General features: G+C 53.9%; 1 protein-coding gene across 6 annotated transcripts; it reads right to left on the bottom strand.

Moving 5' to 3' along the window:
* Positions 1-565: 565 nt before the first annotated feature.
* On the bottom strand, positions 566-8467 carry SIRT6 (sirtuin 6). 6 transcript variants are annotated; one of them, XM_077121124.1, is made up of 10 exons: positions 8355-8467; positions 6965-7092; positions 5950-6132; positions 5138-5211; positions 4193-4364; positions 3827-3886; positions 2501-2596; positions 2338-2418; positions 1601-1724; positions 566-1465 (listed from the first exon to the last, which is right to left on the bottom strand). In XM_077121124.1, exons 1-10 carry the CDS (start codon positions 8418-8420, stop codon positions 1124-1126), a joined length of 1326 nt encoding a protein of 441 aa, XP_076977239.1. In that variant the 5' UTR covers positions 8421-8467; the 3' UTR covers positions 566-1123. The 6 variants fall into 6 exon arrangements, with proteins under 6 accessions (XP_076977239.1, XP_076977240.1, XP_076977241.1 ...); XM_077121125.1 differs by having other exon boundaries at positions 6965-7129; positions 8355-8428; XM_077121126.1 differs by lacking the exon at positions 8355-8467 and adding an exon at positions 8130-8249 and having other exon boundaries at positions 6965-7129.
* Between the last annotated feature and the right edge of the window lie 9694 nt (positions 8468-18161).

Genomic DNA, 18161 nt, shown 5'->3' with positions numbered 1-18161 from the left:
GCTGCGGGGGACCCGGGACGCCCCCCTCCAGGGGTGCTCGCGGCAGGATGGAGGCAGCGGCCTTCCTGGGGGGGGGGGGGGGCGGTGGCTGGATTTCACACCCCGCTCATTCGACCGATGAGGAAACTGAAGGTCGGGAAGGAAGTGAACGGCCCAAGGTCATGGCCGGGAAGGATCGGCCCTTCCCCCACAACCCACCCGGGCCTCGACCTGCGCCTGCGCTGTCCTCGCGACGCAGCGCCGCCCCCACCCCGCCCCTGCCTGCCAGGCCCAGAGACCCGAGCAGACCCGGCCCCTCTCCTGGAGCCTAGCAGCCATGCACAAACATGAACTGCAAATAAGTATACACTTCCCAACTGGAAGCTCATCAAATGCCAGCTGCTGTTCGGACAACCCGCCTGACTCTTGCAGGCTTCCGGGGCCCTCCTTCTTTGCCCAGACTGGGGAGATTATAACAGAGGCCCACATAGATAGACATCCCAGGGGGCAAGGGGACCAAACTTCTTCCACCCCTCTTCCAGGCACTAGGACCTGCCCGAGGTCTCGGTTGGTAAACAGGCGCAACTGCAAGAAGGAAGTTCTGTTTTTATTGCATTGAAGGCTTTTCTGGCAGCCTGGAGGAAGATGGGTGGCCCCTCTCCCCCTCCAGCCCCAAAGGCAGTGCAGGCCTACAGTCCGTCCCCGTAGGCTCTGGAGTCCACGTGGTGACCCCACTTCCCCTTCTCCTTGAGGGCCTGCGAGTGAGGCCTTAAAGAGGCAGATCAAGAGCTGAGGAGGGGGGGCAGGGGGTGTGAGGGGTGCCGGGAGGAGGCCCAGGGGACACAGAGAGTGAATTCCTGTGCAGTCTGGAAACCGCCCTCAGCAGAATGTCCTGAGTCAGAAGCCGGGGCAAGGAGGGAGACGCCCGGGGCATCAGCCCCAAGGTCAGGGTCCTGGAGGGAAGCTGCTTCCCAGGCTGAGCTCTGGGGAGCTGCATCGGAGGGCATCTGAGGTCTGGAGTCCGGCTCTCAGCAACCCAGATCCCTGGAGGACGAGTTCGAGTAACAAAGCGAGACCGCTGAGAGGAAAAAAGAACCCGTGGTTTCTACCGAAAGCTTCCCCGCCCCTCCCCCAAGCACCCTGGTCAGCTGGGAAGCATCTCCGCTTTCACCCTTTTGGGGAGCATGGTGGGGACAGGGCCGTCCGGCTGTTCCCGCTTGGGATTGGTAGGCTTGGAGCCCTTGAGCTGGGCGGAGGTCTGGGCTGAGGGCTCTTGCTTGGGGCTGGCAGGGGCCGAGCCGTTGAACGGGGCGGGGGTCTCCTCCCTGGGCTCCAGCTTGGGGGCGGGCGGGCGGGGCAGGGGCGGCAGCGCCTTCTCCAGCACGTGGGGGCCCTCCCAGGCGGGGATCTCCAGCCCCAGGTGCTTCATGAGCTGGGACATGACTTCGTCAACATAGCCGTGGATGCGGAGGTCGGCGTGGCGGTCCTGCAGGGGCGGGAGGGGCCGGGGAGGAGTCAGGCGTGGCCGCAGGCACACGGGGGCCTGGGGCGGGGGAGGACAGGGCTTTGAGTCTGGGAATCCGCGCGGGCTCCCGGTTTTGGGGGTGGGAACGGCACGTACGTGCTTGGTAGGCTGAAGGTTAACGATGACCAGCTGGCCTCCCCTGCGCTTGGTGGCAAGTGGCAGGTTCCCGCTGGGCCGGATTTGCAGGGAGGTGCCCAGAGTAATGCACAAATCGGCGTTCCTGGGGCCGGGAAGCGGGGGTTGGTCCGGCCCCTCCCCGAAGCCTCCTTCCAATGCCCCTGGCTCAGGGATCATCAATCCCCTTCTGGGGATGTCCTGTCAAACCCTGAGTGTGGCCCACAAGACAACCATCCCTAGCTCACCTGAAGATTCAAGGCCCGCCCACCTGCCCTTTGCCCTCTGCCCTCTGCGCTAGGAACCCTCCCCACTCCGTTGGCAGAAATGGGTGGCCCTTAGACGCCGTCCCAGAAGTGGGACTCCTGGGTTCAGGTCTAGGATGAGCCCCTCCCAGGATGGGTGGTGATGGCTCAGTCTATCCCCTCACCTGCCTAATGCAGCCCCCCCTGCAGCAGTGGGGGAGGGCACGAGTGAAGCCTCGAGCACAGGGCCAGACGCCTAAGAGGGCTCAAGGCACAGAAGCTGCTACCATTGTGGGGAAACTGAGGCCCACCCAGGGAGGGCCCGGCCCACTGCCTCCAGGAAGCCCCTCCTGGCTGCTGCCTCTGCCTCTGAGCTGCCGGGGGCTGGGATTGGCTGTGTTTCTGCCCATCTCCCCACCACTCCACCACCCCTGGGCTCAGCAGGGGCCGAGGCTGGCCTGGGGGGTGTCAGACCTGCTGGCCTCGTCGGCGAGGGCGAGGTCCCGATCGGGCAGTGCGTCCTCCCAGTCCAGGATAGTGTCTCTCAGCTCACCCCTGGGGCAGCAAGGGCGAGGGGGTCAGTGGGGTGCCCCGGCTTTCCTGGGTTCTGGGATACAGGGTGTCGGGGCGCACCCACCTGCAAGCCCGCAGGCCTCGGGCCTTGGCAACAGTACAGAGACGGCCGGTGGCCTTGAGGCCCATGCTGCCGACCACGGTGTCCCGGATGTACTGCCTGTGTGGACAGGAAAGCGGGACGGTGGGGACAGCCTGCCACAGCCCCACCTGGGTGCCTCCTGCCCTCTTTGGGGTGATGATCCCCTGGAGAAGTTAAGCCCGAGGAAGCATTGGACAAACTCCAAATGAGGGATGATGAAATAACCAGGCTGGATGCCTTGCAGTGTCAACGTCGTGGAAAATAAAGGAGGGAAACTTCCAGAGGAAAGAGATTAAGGAGACATGACGAAGACATGCAAAGTATGACCATGGATTAGAACTGGGGACAACTGGCTGGTGGAATCGGATTATGGACCACAGACTGAATGGTAGCGTTATATGGATTTTACATGTCCCGATTTTAGTTGCTGTGCTGTGGTTATGGAAGAGAGTGTTCTAGCTCATGAGACAAGCTCAAGGGCTTGGGGCAAACGGAGAAGAAGCCTGCAACTTTCTCTTAAAAGGCACAGTAAATACAAATGATGAGAGAGGGAGAGAGGGAGGGAGAGAGAGAGAGGTGTTGTCTGTGGCAGCTTTCGCATGACAACATCCGAGCTGAGTTGTCCCGAGAGAGACCGCCTGGCTCGCAGAGCTGGATATATTTATGATCCAGACTTTTACAGAAAAGGTTCACCAGCCCTGGTCTCGGAGGAGAGGATAAGATATTCACTATCTGATTCTTGTGACATTTCTAGGAGCTAGAACATTTTCAAAGTAAACTCACAGAGAAGAAAGTTTTTTTTAAGTGTGTGTGTGGGGGACCACTGGTGCTCCAGCCTGAGTGTCCACTTGCAGGGAGGGCCCTGTGACCAGTCCCCACACAATACCCACACCTGTGAGCCCCTCACACAGAAGGGGAGACACACCTGCTCCAGGGAGGGCCTGGCCCAGCCCTTCCAGAGGGGGAAGTCACACCTCTGTCAGCCCCCCACCAGGAGGCTCACAAACCAGTCCCATCCCAGGAGGGACCCTGCCCCCACCACCAGGGCTCACAGTCTAAGGTCACACCCACACACCCAGGAGGGCCCCATCCCAGCCACCCCCACAGAAGGGCCAAAACCCAGACCTGGCCCAGGAGGGTCCCCCTTTCTTCCCCATGAGGGTCACATCATCTGGATTTATGGGAACCCCAGATTCAATTTAAAAGGCCCCTTTGCAGAGCCCGATGTGTGTATTTGTGTGGGGGTGGTGGTGACAGAAAACAGGGTGTCAGTGGGGTCCCCTACAACCGTAGCACCCCGGCACTCACGTCTTACACTTGACACATTCTTCTATGAACATGTTTCCATGGAGCTCGGCCAGCTTGTCCCTGCAGGAGAAGGAAGAAGCTAGGTGATGGAAAAGGCTCCCAGATCTTGCTGCTTCAGGCCCCGTGCTGTGCCCTCCTCCTACAGGAAGCCTGCCTCATCCCCTCGGCCACTGGATAGGATTGACTCCTGCCTTCTGCCCGCCTCCGGCGCCCGGTGCCACCCTCCGGGCAGGTGGCCCAGCCTCTCTGAGCTGGAGGTGCAATGAAACCCCACAGCTGACCCCAACTTGGTGGGGGAGGGGGGCAGCCCCCTCCATGGAAAATGCCTTCCCCATCCACATGGGCCTTGGGATCTCCCAGCGTTACCAGGGCTGGAGGACGGGAATGCTGATTCCCAGTTTGCAAAATCCCGAGGTGATGGGTGGCCCTGCGGCATGGGCTTTGGAGCCAGAGGGAGGTGGATTCGAACCCCAGCTCTGCTGCTTTCCAGCTGTGTGACCTGGGACAGTGACTTGGCCCCTCTGGGCTTCAGTTCCATCTGTGAAATGGAGTGATAATGTCCAATTCTGGGGTTGTCTGGGGGAGGAAATGGCAGGCCTGGAGGGCTCCTTCCTCCTGGCTCTGCACGGCTCACTGTAGGGGCTCAGAAATAGTTGCTGAGTGATAGCTGAATGCAGGGGGGCTCCTGTTGCTCTGGCATGCACATGGAGACCCCCAAAACACACACACTGAGGACTGGTGTTGTCCGCCAAGGACTGAGTGGTGGGTGCCCAGAGCAGGGGTGGAATGGGCTCGAAACCCACCCCTTCAGGAAAGTAGGGGCAATTAAATCCCAAAAAAACATTCCTAGCCTCTACAATCCCCCCCAAAAGCCTCCTCCAAGAGGTGGCTTTTCTCTGCCCCCAACCCACCTACACACAAAGCACCACATTTGCTATTCAGCTGTGTGGGAAAGGAACCCTTCCCTGCATTTCCCTGTGTTCTACCCTTGCCACCTGAGCTAGAGAGCAGAATGCATCTGCTATCAAGTGAGAGGATATTTGCTTTCACTTCTAGAACCCTCTGTGCATACCATGGGGATTAGATCTGTCGGGAGTCATTTGTCTAGTTAATCGCTCTGATAAGAAAGGATATTAAAACATCCCTATCTCCCACTTGGTTACAGTCCAGGCTGGATCCTTGGGTGAGGGCCTGAGGTGCCAGGGGAGCTGAAGCATGACCTTCCCAGACCTACCCAGGTATTCGCGGGTGGCATGGGACAACGCCCCAGAACTGGAAAATCCCTCTGGGTGGCAAAAGTTATGTAATCACCTGTTGGGGGTTGAACTGTGTCTCCCCAAAAAGGCGTGTTCAAGCTGTAAGCCTGATCCCCTGTGAACGTGACCCTGGAAAGAGTGTTTTTTGCAGATGTAATTATGATTATTCTTATAATAATCTTATAAGGAGAGAAAAATTTGAATACAGAGGGGAGGAGGTCCCGTGAATACGGAGGCAGAGAATGAAGTGATGCAGCCACAAGCCAAGGGATACCAGCTCCACTAGCAGCTGCAAGAAGCCAGGAAGGAGCCTTCCCTATAGGTTTCAGAGAGAGCAGCGCTCTGTCTGTACTTTAATTTCAGACTTCCAGCCTCCAGCCCTGGGAGAGAATGGATTTCTCTTGTTTAGAGTCCCCTGATTTGTGGTTCTTGTCACGGCAGCCTTAGGGGACAAAGGTGGGGTCCTTGCCTTACCCCACCTTGTAGCTGCCTCTGGCTGGAGTCAAGGGACCCAGCTGGGGTGACTCTGGGTCATGGGGCTCAGAAAGCTTCACACACAAGGTCAAGAGAGACCTCAGGGCTAGAACCCCCGGGCCCAGGGAAAGGAGACAGGGGATGGTGACAGCCTGACAGAAAGCTGTTCTTACGGAGTCCTTCTGAGTGCCCGGCAAATTTCCCGAGCCACCTTACTCAATCACTACATCGAAAGCATGATGGAAGGACTTCATCGATTCCCAATTTTTACAGCCGAGGAAAGTGAGGGTCACAGAGAGGGAAACCAAGCATAGTGGGGCCGGAGCCTGGGTGTGTGGGAGGGCGGGGAAGCAGGAGCCTCAGGAGGGGGTGTGGGGGAGACACGGCAGTCACCTGGGGAAGCCGGAGCGCACGTGCAGCCCGTCCACGTTCTGGCTGACCAGGAAATGCAGGAGGCCCACGCGCTCCAGCTGCACCAGTGCCATGTGAGTCAGTGTGGGCTGTGCACTCTCGAATGTCGTGTCGAACTTGGGGGCCAGGCCCCGTTCCTCCATTGTCCAGACGCCATTGGGGCCCCTGAGAGCAGCAGGTGGGGAGAGATGCACAGACAGAGAGGATTAGGGGAACAGAGAGGGGACGGAAAAAGAGATAGATAATTAGAGAGAGAGAGAGAGAGAGAGAGAGAGAGAGAGAGAGAGAGAGTGTGAGTTTGGAGGAACAGAAAGAGACAAAAAGAGAAAGAGTGAGTTTTGGGGAACAGAGAGACAGAGAGATATGGGGAGGGATAGATACACACAGAGAAAGAGAATTGGAAGAGAGAAACAGAGAAAGCATTTGGGGAGACGGAGAGAAAGGGGGACAGGAAAAGAGACAGAGCCAAAAAGAGAGCGCAGGTGAGAAAGGAAAGGAGATAAGGAATAAGTGCTTGGAAATGAGTCATTTGCTTCAACCAAAACTGCCTGCCCACCCTGCTGAGCCTGAACTGGGTGATGATTCTGGGGCCCGAGTGGACCCAGACCCAGCCTGGCCCTGGAGGACATAGAAAAATACTTGCAAGTGAGCATGGAGCAAACTGTCCGCAACATGGATTCTCTCCATCTTCTAAGGTAACAGGACCTCAAATTTTAGGTGAGTAGGTGGATGGCTAAAGACTACATTCCCCCCGGGGTTCCCTTGCAGCTAGATGTGGTCAGGTGACCCAGTTCTGGTCAATGGGGTATCAGCAGAATGTTGGCCATCTGGAAGGAAGGAGCCTTCTCCCCACCCTACCCCAGGAGAGGGCTTACTCAGGACCCAGTGAGGGGGAAGGCAGCGGGATGGGCTCTTATGCCCAGGCACCAGGATCTTACAGGGAAGCCCCTGGCAGCCTAGAGGGCTCTGCCTCAACCTCCCTCCCATGTGCACAGACCTGAAGTCAGGGATACCCGAGGCAGTGCTGACGCCAGCTCCCGTGTGGAACACCACGTTGGAGGACCGCCAGACCAGCTGCGCCAGCTCCCACACCTTCCGCTCCAGCTCCTCCGGGGGGTCGAAGATCTGTCGGGAGAGCATGGAAGGGAGGGGTCAACGCCATCTGCAAGCAGGGAGACCGTAAGCCACAGACTGTAAGGGGACGCTTGTCCTCGTATCCCTCCTCTGCCTGCAGTCCTCCATGGTTCCCAGCTTCCTTGGGGAGAGGGGAAGGCCCAAGTTGCGCCTGCAGCCCACAGCCCTGCATGATGTGCCCCGTCCCCTCCTTGCCCTCCCCTCCTCCTACTCCCCTCCTTGCTCCCTCTGCTCCAGCCACATGGGCCTCCTCACTGCTCTTCCAATTTGCCAGGCAGGATCCTGCCTCAGGGCCTTTGCACAAGCTATCCTCACCGGCTAGAAAGCTCTTCTTTCAGATGTCCCCACAGCTGCCCCCTCTTCTCCATTAAGTCAAAAGTCACCTTCTTAGAGAGGTCTTCCCTGGCCACCTGGTTTCAAAGTAGTTTCCCCTCCCCAGCACTCCTCATGTGTTTCCCAGCTTTACTTTTCTCTGTAGTGCTTACTACCATCTGACTTCTTATATTGATTTGTTTTACTAGAGGGGGTTCTGGCTGACCTGTTGCCCAGAGCCTATTTATAAAGTACCTAGCACTCAGTAGGTACTCAATAAATGTTTGTGGAATAAAATGAATAAAACAAGCGGTGAAGAGTGGGGCTTCAGGAGGGATTCCCAGCACCAGAGAGCTTATTAATGCATAACTCAAAAGGAACAGACCAGCCTTCATGAGACAGAGGGGGAGAGGTGGGATTTTTCCACCTGCAGTTTACAGAGAAGGGAAACGGACGCCCAGAAGGCCACTTCCCTAGGGAACTTCTTGACACCTGTCCAGGGCCCTCTGCAGCTCAAGACCCTTGCCCATCACCCTTGGGATAAAGTGCCACTTCCCCAGCCTGACATTTGAGGCCCGTGCTGGCGGGGCTCTGGAGACCTCTCTGGCCTAATCTGTCCTTCGAAATATGTTTATTCCCACCTCCCTGCCTTTTCCCCTGCTGGTTCCTCCGCCTGGAACTATGTCCGCTCTTCCCCATGAGCCTCGGGGACATACCTATCCTGGGGCTCGCCCTCGGCCCCAGCCCTTCCCACCCAGGGCTGGGCGTGTTCGCGTCTCCGGGCGCGCAGGGGGCGTCACTTCCCGACCCTCCTCACTGGGAAGTCCCTCCCATTATCTAGCCTCAGTGCCTCCTGATACTCCCACAATGCCCTGCAGCCCTCCGGCCCCTCCCAGCTCGCGGCCCTGAAGGGGACCTTCGGGGCCCTGTGCCACGCTCACCTCGGGAAGGCCGCACTTGCCCTTGTCTGCATACGGCGACAGCCCCGCCGCATAATTCACCGACATCCTCGCCGCCTTAACGGGAACAATAAAGTTTCCCTTGTTGAGGCCGCTTCCGCCGGAAACGGGGCGGGACGGGGAGGAAGGAGGAGCTGCGTTCAGGTCTGACGCTCCCGGCTTATTCCTCCACGGCGCATGCGTCGCCTCCTGACTCCGCGGACACCATCTTAACTGTTGGCAAAAGGAAGCGTCCACGTTATAGATGCACAGTCAGGGGTGGGAATGGGAGTGCACCGGGGAACCACAAGGAAGACTGGGGCTGCTGCCCACGTGAGAGTTCTTCAGTCGTCTCCAAAAAACGAGGTGTATGAATGATCAGTGCCCCCTTCTTCCATTTTACACATGAGCCAAGTGATGTCTCAGTGGGGCCAGAGCTTGGAGGGCGGGGACCCAGGAGTCCTGCCTCCAGCCCAAGGTCCTTTCCGCTGCACATTTCGAAGTTTATAGATAAAAAGTTACAAACGTAGGATGGCTGTGAGGGGAAATCTGGGACCTCGGCAGTGAGGGCCTTGAATGTCACTCTTGCGTATTTGAACCTTATTCAGGTCAATAATTATAATTTAGGACGGGTCATGGAGGAATAGAGGATGGAGAACCTGTTCAAGGCCATTGGAGTTGTTGACCTTGAGGAATCATTTAAGAAACAAATATTGGGCGCCTGCTGTGTGCCGGGGGAGACCCTGGAGAAGAAGAATGCTCCCCATCCTCGTGGCTAATGATGGATAGAAACATGGAACCAGATGTATCAGGAGTGCAGTGGGAGAAGCAGAAGGAGAGCAGGGGGGGTGCTCAGAGGTGGCTCCTGACCCAGGCGGGGGCATCTGGGAAGGCTTCCTGGAGGAGGGGATTTGCTGTGAAGACCTGAAGAGTAAGTAGGAGCGAGATGGGGACAGGGAGCCTTTCCAGAATGAGCTGTGTACAGAAATAGTGCTCCCAGCCGATAGAACAGCAAGTGCCAAGGCTGGGAGGAGGGGAGGAAGCATAGCTCCTTCTAGAAACCGAAATCAGCCCAGTGATGATGAGAAGAGACTGGGTGCCTTCCCGCCGGTGCCCGTTGGCCAACAGGCATCCCGGCTGCCAGCCTGTCTCCTCCCTCGGCTCATCCTCAGCCCCTTGGGGCGGCCGCTCGCTCAGACCTGATCAGATGTCAGAGCTGAGCACTGGAAGCTGCTGGTGCGAGCCCGTGGCCCAGCTGGGAGTGGGTAACCGGAGCCGGCAGTCTGTCTGCACAGTGGCCTGGTGCTGGCTATCTCGGGGCACTGGAGCTCCAGGAGGTAGGAGAAGAGGGAGGTGAGGGTGGTCTGGCGTATTGAGGTTTTCCTCAGTGCCTAGGGCTCCTTCCTTCTGAACCTTTTGGTGTGGGAAAGAGAAGGGCCAATGCTGTGCCCCAGCCACTCTGAGTAGCTCCCCAGGTGACCTGATACTCATGCTTGTTCATGCAGATGCGTCCCCCCTCCCAGCCTTGTCCTGCCTAGAGCAGCCCCCTTCCCTGCCACTGCTGTCCAATGTTCTGCCTTACCATCAGGCCCTGCTTACGTAGCAACATGTCTTCCAGAAAGCAGTTCCCCTAGATGAGAGGATCCCCCCATCTCAAGCCCGCAGCTCCCCTACAAGCCCACTGCTTCCCTCTTGCCCCAGGCAACCTGTGGAATACTCTGGGGTGTCTTATTACCGCCACTTTGGGTGTGATTGAGACCTTTAGTCGGGGGTGGAAGGAAAGGATGGGGTGGATGGTGAGTGGATGCATACATTGATGGGTGGAAGGTGAATGAATGGGTAGGCAGTTGAGGGGTGGGTGAGTAGATGGAAGAGTGGATGAAAGGGTGCTTGGGTTGAACAGTGGGTGAATGGATGGGTGGGTGGGTAGTTGGTAGATGAAGCATGGTTGGAGGGGTAAGTGGATGGGTGGAACGATGACTGGGTTGGTTGGGTTGAAGGGTGGGTGGGTTCATGGAGGAGTGGGTGGATGGATGGATGGATGGATGGATGGATGGATGGGAGGAGTGGTGAATGGATGGACAGATGATTGGGTAGATGGATGGATGGATGGATGGATGGATAGATGAGTGCTGGATGGATGGATGGATGGATGGATGAAAGATGGCAGATGAATCACTAGTAAGTGGATAGGTGGGTGGATGGGTGGATAGATGGGAGGAGGGGTGAATGGATGGACAGATGATTGGGTGGATAGCTGGAAAGATGGATGGATGGATGGATGGATGGATAGTTGAGTGCTGGCTGGCTGGATGGATGAAAGATGGAGGATGAATCGCTAGTAAGTGGATAGGTAGATGGATGGGTGGATAGATGAGTGGGTGTGTAGATGGATGGAAGGTGAAGGATGTACGGTTGAGTGGTGGGTGGATAGATGGATGGATGGGTGGATGGATGGGTGGATGGCAGGTGGATGGTAGATGAAGCATGGTTGAAGGGTGGACAGGGGATGATGAGAGGATGGGTGGGGTGGGTGAGCTGCTGAATGGTGGCGAGTGGGTGGGTGTACAAATGCTTGGGTAGGAGGAGGATTCATGGGTGGGTTGATGGGGTGAAGGAAGCCTTGGGAATTCACATCCATGGGTGGACAGATGAAAAACTACCTACCCCCCACCCTGAGGCTGGCAAAGTCTACCCCTTCACAGAGGTCCCGCCCAGACATAGGGTCCCCCAGTCACACACCTCCCAAAATACCCCTGGAGGTATTCCTGCCAGACTTCCTCCTGTGCACAGTACACATGTCAGGCCAAGGTGAACAGATGTGCTGCAGCCAGCAGTCCGGACTTCCACCCACCTTGGGCAACTTGCCTCCATGCTCTCACCCATGCAGAAGCCAGGTGCAGTAAACAGACTTAGCTGCAAGGGTGTTTTCTCTGACTATGCAGGAAACGCCCTGTATGAAGAGAGGCCTCAGGCCAGGACTGGTCCCCTGATTATTGAGGAAAAGCAGTCTTTAACTACCCAGGCCAGTGGAGCCAGGGCTGCAGGAGAGGGAGGGACCCAGGGCTGTGGGAGCCCAATGTAGGGAGTTAGGACTCTGCCTGCCGGCAAGAAGCAAAATTGATCAGAGCCCAAAATTTTGGAACAGGGCTGTGAAGGATGAGTAGGAGTTCATCAGAGAAGGAAGAAAGAAAGAAAGAAAGAAAGGCATTCTAGCAGAGTAACATCACTGACCAAAGCCTGGAGACTGGAAAGCTTGATCCACTTGGGTAAAATCAGAAAAGCTGGAGTTGGAGGGGAAAGTCTTCAGCAGAGGCTGTTGGGCAGGAGGCACAACCGCTGAGGCTGAAAGGTAGGCACAAGGTGAGGCTCGTTTATTGAGTACCTACCATGTGTTAAGGCTCTGTGCTAGGGACCTCATTGAAAACCAACCACGAGTTGGTGGAGAGAGGATCATCTCCCTCATTTATAGGTGAGGAAAGTGAAACTCAGAGAGGGCAAGCAATCTGCTGAAGGACACACAGCAAGTAAGAGATAGAGCAGGGCTGAGACCCAGCATCAAGGGATTGAGAAAACCTTCTAGACCAAAAAGGGGAAGAGTGAAATGAGACAAAGTGTCAATGGCTGAGAGATTCCAAACAGAGTCAAGAGGTTATCCTGGAGGTTATTCTTATACATTAAGTAGATATCACCTTGTTATCCAAGATGTAATGGAGAGGCTAGAGGCAACTGCCTGAAAATGTAGAGCTGTGTTCCAGTAGCCATGTTTCTTGATGATGATTGTATAATGATATAGCTTTCACAATGTGACTGTGTGATTGTGAAAATCTTGTGTCTGATGCTCCTTTTATCTACTGTGTCAACAGATAGAGGAACATATGGAATAAAAATAAATAATAGGGGGAACAAATGTTAAAATAGATTTAGTTTGAAATGCTAGTGATCAATGAAAGGGATCAGTAAGGGGTATGGCCTGTAAAATTTTTTTTTCTGTTTGTTATATTTTTCTGTTGTCTTTTTATTTCTTTTTCTGAATTGATGCTAATGTTCTGGGAAATGATCATGATGATGAATATGCAACTATGTGATGATATTGTGAATTGCTGAGTGTATGTGTTGGGAATGTTTGTGTTTCTTGTAATTTTTTTAATTAATAAAAAATTTAAAAAAAAAAAAAGAAGGAAAGAGATAGAGCAGGTCTGCTCTCTCTGTCCACCAAGATTGGTGTCCCTCATTCCCCTCCCCTCTCCCCCTCCCCTCCCCAGGTGGCCTGGGGAGAGGATAGACACCAGCCACTGGCGATGAAGACTCTCCGGGCACGCTTTAAGAAGACAGAGGTGAGTCTGAGGCCACTGAGATGCCCAAAGCACACCCCCACACACACACTTTCAGGCTCCTGCCCCCAGGATCTAGCTGAAGATCCACTGGGTCTCTGGACCATTGTCCCCGCCTCCAGGCTGCCCTCCAGGCCTGCACCACCTCCCTCATCAAATGCATCTTTCGGCAGCTTAGATGTGACCAGGAGCCTCTCGCTCAAAGCTCCCTGTGTCTCCCCAACACCCACAGGTTCAAACCCACGCCCTTCAACCGGTGCTCACCTCTGCTTCCTCCCCTCTGTGCTGCCCCATCTGCTTCCCAGACATTTCCAGCCACACCTGTGCCCTGGCTGTTTCCGGGCCCTGGACTGCCCTCTCTCATCTCGAACCCTCCCCTCACCTCTCAATCTAGCTCCAAGGTCACTTTCTCCAGGAAATCTCTGGACCCCACCCCCGACCTTTTCTGAGGGTGCCGATCTCTTGCACTGGAGTATTTATTCAGCAGATATTTATATAGCAGGTGCTGTCCTGGGCACTGAGGAGACATTGGTGACCAGGACAGACAAAACCCCTGTCCTCATGGAGCTGACAGTCAAGTAGGGGAGACAGCAGACAGTAGACAAGATAAAGAAGTGGCAATGATATTTTGTGCTTTGGAGATAAATAAAGCAAGGAAAGAGAATCGGAGCATCTGGGGCAGGAGAGACACAGTTGTAAAGAGGGTGGTAAGCCTTTGACGAGAAGGTGACATTAGAGCAGAGCTCAGGGGACGAAGGAAGGAGCATGTGGATATCGGCAGGAAGAGTGTTCACGGCAGTGGGAAAAGCCAGTGCAAAGGCCCTGAGGCGAATCAAGCTGTCTCCCCTTGCATCTCTGCCAAGGACTGGGGGGCCTCCAGAGACAGTGTTCCTTTCTCAGTCGTACCCACTCCCTCCTGCCTCCGCTATTCCCCAGTCCCTGCCAGTATGGGGGCCAGTCAAGGGACCAAATTGAGAGAACTTAAGTGAGAATTCCCTCCAGAGCCAGCCAGTCAGCCTTTCCCACTCCTTCTTCATGCCTGGCCTGGGACTGCAATTCTCATTGATGATCCAAGGAAACTAAGACCCCAGATAGATTAAATCAGTCACAGAACCAAGGGGCAGAGGCATATACCTAGCTTCAGAGCCCTTGTCTTTCTACCTCATGGTCCAGCCTCCCCAGCCAGCATGGTTCGGAGCAATCAGAGAGCCTGCCTGGAGCAGGCAGTGCTAAAGCAGGGTCTGTAAAGAAAGGGAAGCTCGAAACAAGTGAAGGCACTCCAGGAAGAGGGCAGGCACCAGTGTGTGGGCAAAGGTTTGGAGGCCAGATGGGACCTGATTGACTCAGGGGGAGAAAGGCAGGCTCTTTTGTCTGGAATGGAGCGCAGAGAGGAGAGCTGAGTGTGGACCAGCACAAAAGGTCCTCAGAAGCTGGGAAGAGGGTACAGTGGCCCAAGCCTGGATTTAACATCAGGCATCTCTGGGTTCAAATCCTTTCTCTGCCCCTGACTGGCTGAGAACTGTGTGCTGCTCAGTTTCCCCAGTGTATTTTATTTTATTAATTAAATTTATCTTAATTTATTATTTCATGTAACTTTTTATTTTTTAATCAATTTTAGCATTTATTTTTATTTTTTACTATTTGTTTTTATTTACTTATCTGTATTGTACCTGTTTTAGTTTTTATTAATTTTAACTTTTAGTTTTATCTTTGATTTTTATCGTATCTTTCTCTGCTTTTAATTTAATGTAACTTAATTTACATTTATTTATTCCTTTCTTTCTAGTTGAGTCTCTATTTACTGATCTCCAGACACCATAGAGAGCTTATGATACCCTTTTCAGGTGTCAGCTCATTTGCAATCCTGTAAGGTCAGAGCTTCTCTTTTCCCCATCTTATGCATGAAGAAAGGAGGCCCAGAGAGGTTAAGACACTTTCCCAAGGTCACCCAGCCAGGAAGTCTCACCTTCCCCAGAATTGTGTTACTATGAAAATATTTAAATGATAGGAATTCGGGGGGAGTGCATTGATTTAAAAAAAGAGACAGAGAGAAAAAGACAGTGAGCGACTGGGAAAAGAAGAGGATAAATGCCTCATCAAACACCTACAAAATGTAGCAACAGATCAGCTTCATTCATTCATTGTCAGGTGTTCCCCAAATGTTTCATCCCGTTTGGAAGCAATTTCTAAGTTTAGGCTGTTCTCTTCTCCAGGAATTCCCTAGCAGTTGTAGCTGGCGGTAAACCCAACCGTGTCCTTTAATTAAATTTCCAGAGCAGAATTACCTTTAAATGAAATCTTTAAAACATTTTGTGCAGCTACGGAAAGATTGGCCTGTCTGGGGGGCAAGGATCTGTTTTGATATGTTTGCTCTAATGGGGCTAGTGGGGGGAGCGTGGGGGTAGAGCACAAAGTCGAGGTTTCAGGGACAGAGTTGGGGCACGGGGTGGGGGCTGACAGGTCTTAAAATCCTCAAAACTGGGGTGGGGGACCTGGAAAGTGGGGGCAGTGGGTGGTTGGGCCTGGAGTTGTGTCCGCCTGGGTCCGAGATGGAGCAGCAGGCGGGAGACATGGAGGAGGGAGGGAGAGGGGAAACATCTGTCCCGCCCTCCCACCTTTGCCCACCTTTCCCTGTCCCTCCCTCCACCTGCCCTTCTCCAGTTTCTCCGTAGAAAGCAGGAGTCAGGTTCAGCTTTTGTACAGCTCCCCCGAGGGAAGCAAGCAAACACCCGTGACTGTGACTGCAGAGGTTCTGCCTCTCTCCCCCTCCCCATTCCACATACCTCCCTCACCCAGCCCAGTCCTTTACTCCCACTCTCACTTGCACATTTCAGATGCTTCCACTTCCCTGGAGCCTTTCCTTCTGCAATGCCCTCCTTGCCCCTTTCTGCATCTCTCAGGCTGACCCTTTCTTCGAGGGCATGAGCAGCTGCTCTGAGCAGGTCTTGTGGTCCTCTCTGACCCTCAGTTTTTCCATCCAGAGATTGGGATCTGTGAGCCCAGTGTCTGAACTCCCAACGACCTCCTGCCCTTATTTCAGATTTTTTAAAACTCCCACATGCAGGAAGACGAGTTTGTAGAGCTTCATGGACTCCAGGGCCTCAAGACTTCTTGGAAATCTCTCTTTCCAGCTTGCATTCTTCAGAGTCGCAATTTCTTTAAGTCATTCAACAATCGTTGATTGAGCACTTGCTGCGTGCCAGGCCCTGTTGTGGGTGCAGGGATCCAAGGCCAGGAGCCTGTGCAGTCTCATGGGTCCCACGCTCCAAGACCCTACGCTTGTTTTTGGATTGTTCTGCCACCTTCTAGAAATTCTCAGTAATGTTTGTACAAGAGGGCTTGCATTTTCATTGTGCTCTGGCCCTGCAGATTTTGTAACTGATGCCTTGTTCTAATTTGCTAGCTGCCGGAATGCAATATACCAGAAATGGAATGACTTTTAAAAAGGAGAATGTAATAAGTTGACAGTTCTAAGGCCAAGAAAATGTCCCAATTAAAACAAGTCTATAGAAATGTCCAATCTAAGGCATCCAGGGAAAGATACTTTGGTTCAAGAAGGCTGATGAAGTTCAGGGTTTCTCTCTCAAGTGAGAAAGCACATGGTGAACACAGTCAGGGTTTCTCTCTCATCTGGAAAGGCACATGGCGAACACAGTGTCATCTGCTAGCTTTCTCTCCTGGCTTCCTGTTTCATGAAGCTCCCCGGGAGGCGTTTTCCTTTTTCATCTCCAAAGGTGGCTGGCTGGTGGGCTCTCTACTTCTCATGGCTATGTTATTTTTCTCTGCTCTCTCTGAATCTCTTTCTTTCTCCAAAATGTTTCCCCTTTTATAGGACTCCAGTAAGCAAATCAAGACCCACCCAAATGGGTGGAGACACGCCTCCAGCTAATCCAGTTTAACAACCACTCTCGATTAAATCACATCTCTAGGAAGATGATCTAATTACAGTTTCAGACATACAATATTGAATAGGGATTAGGAGAAACGGCTGCCTTGTCAAAATGGGATTAAGATTAAAACATGGCTTTTCTAGGGTCCATACATCCTTTCAAACCAGCATATACCTTGATGGAGGTGATGATGGAGATGATAAAGGGCATATTATGGCATCAGGTAGGGATAAGAGCAATGAAGATAAAATAAACCCTAACATTAAGGGGTAAAAGTGGCAAGTGTCTTCCCGCTGAGAGGAGAGGGCGCTCCACACACAGAAAGCAAATGCCCTGAGACTGGGCTCAGCTCCCTATGTTTGTTTGAGGAATGGAAAGGAGGTGCTGGGAAAGGATGACGTGTATCCGTGGGAGAAAGGTGAGCTCGCGACAGTGAGCAAAAGGATCATGTAGGACAGGGACCAGCAAATTTGTCCTATAAAGGCCCAACTAGGAAATCTTTGCAGTTTTGTGAGCCAGACCTGCTCTGTTGCAGCCCCTGACGCTGCTGAGGTAGCATGAAAGCAGCTCCAGACAACGTGTAAAGGAATGACCATGGCCCACGTGCCAATAAAACTTTATTTATAGACATTGAAATGTGAACATCTGATTTTCACGGGTCCCCAATATTTTTCTTTCGACTTTTCCTCCCCAACCATTTAAAAAATGGCCGTGGAGGATGAGAGAGGCAGACCCTGGGACAGGGTGTCGGGTGAGAGACAGAGGGCAGGAGGGTGACGCCAGGATCTGCTGGAACCCCTGGAAGGACAGTGCCTGAGACTCACTGACGTGGGTTCCGCGGAGCATTTCCTTGAAGTTTGAACCCCATCCAGATAGTCAGGTCAAGGGGATGGTTGGAAATTCGAGGCCTGAGCCTGGAGATTCATTTCGATCTCCTCTCTGGACAAGCTGGAGAGGATTGCCCCACCTCTGGGTGCACAGGAGAGAGGGGTCCTCAGACATGCCCCCACCCCACCCCCCATTCCAATCGCTTACCGCCAAATTCTCCATTTATGTACCTGCCGCGCCCTCTCCCCTGCCTCCTTCTGTCCAAAGGGCATCTGGGAATAATCTCAGGCCACCCAGCCCTAAGCCTGTGGTTCTCAACCAGGGTGTTTCTGTCCCCCCCAGGGGACAGTTGGTGATGTCTGGAAACATTTTTGGTTGTCGGGACTGGCGTACAGTGGGTGGAGACCAGAGATGCTGATTGACCCCCTGCGATGCGCAGGACTCCCCCCAGACATAACTGGCCCAAGTGTCCACAGTGGTCCAGGTTGAAAAGCCCTAGCTTCCTGTGTAAATTTGGATATCGATCCCGTTTGGCAGTCAAGGAAATTGAGGTCCAGAGAGGGCAAGTGAATTGCCTAAAGGCACACAGCAGGTAAAAAATAGCCAAGCTGGATTCCAGCCCCCCATCCGCCTCTCTGCTCAGGGACGTTGTTCTTACATTCAGTCGCCTTCACTCATCCCTTCTCTCTCCGGAATCCCACCTTCTCTTCCTCTGCTGACTTCCCCCCTTGGTGAATTTGCAGCCATGTTAATGCAGT

The sequence above is a fragment of the Tamandua tetradactyla genome, chromosome 11 (assembly GCF_023851605.1).
Source record: "Tamandua tetradactyla isolate mTamTet1 chromosome 11, mTamTet1.pri, whole genome shotgun sequence".
Lineage (NCBI taxonomy): Eukaryota > Metazoa > Chordata > Mammalia > Pilosa > Myrmecophagidae > Tamandua > Tamandua tetradactyla.
The sequence above is the reverse complement of the archived record's forward strand: the minus strand, read 5'-3'. Positions and strand labels throughout refer to the sequence as shown.

Bases quoted from the DNA above. Each gene is read 5' to 3' on its own strand.
- SIRT6 (XM_077121124.1), bottom strand. From the start codon at position 8,420: ATGTCGGTGAATTATGCGGCGGGGCTGTCGCCGTATGCAGACAAGGGC. The intron at 2,597-3,826 runs GTGAGTGCCGGG...CTGTCCACACAG, and splicing joins GAATGTGTCAAGTGTAAGAC to GCAGTACATCCGGGACACCG. The intron at 1,725-2,337 runs GTCTGACACCCC...TCCCGGCCCCAG, and splicing joins CTCGCCGACGAGGCCAGCAG to GAACGCCGATTTGTGCATTA.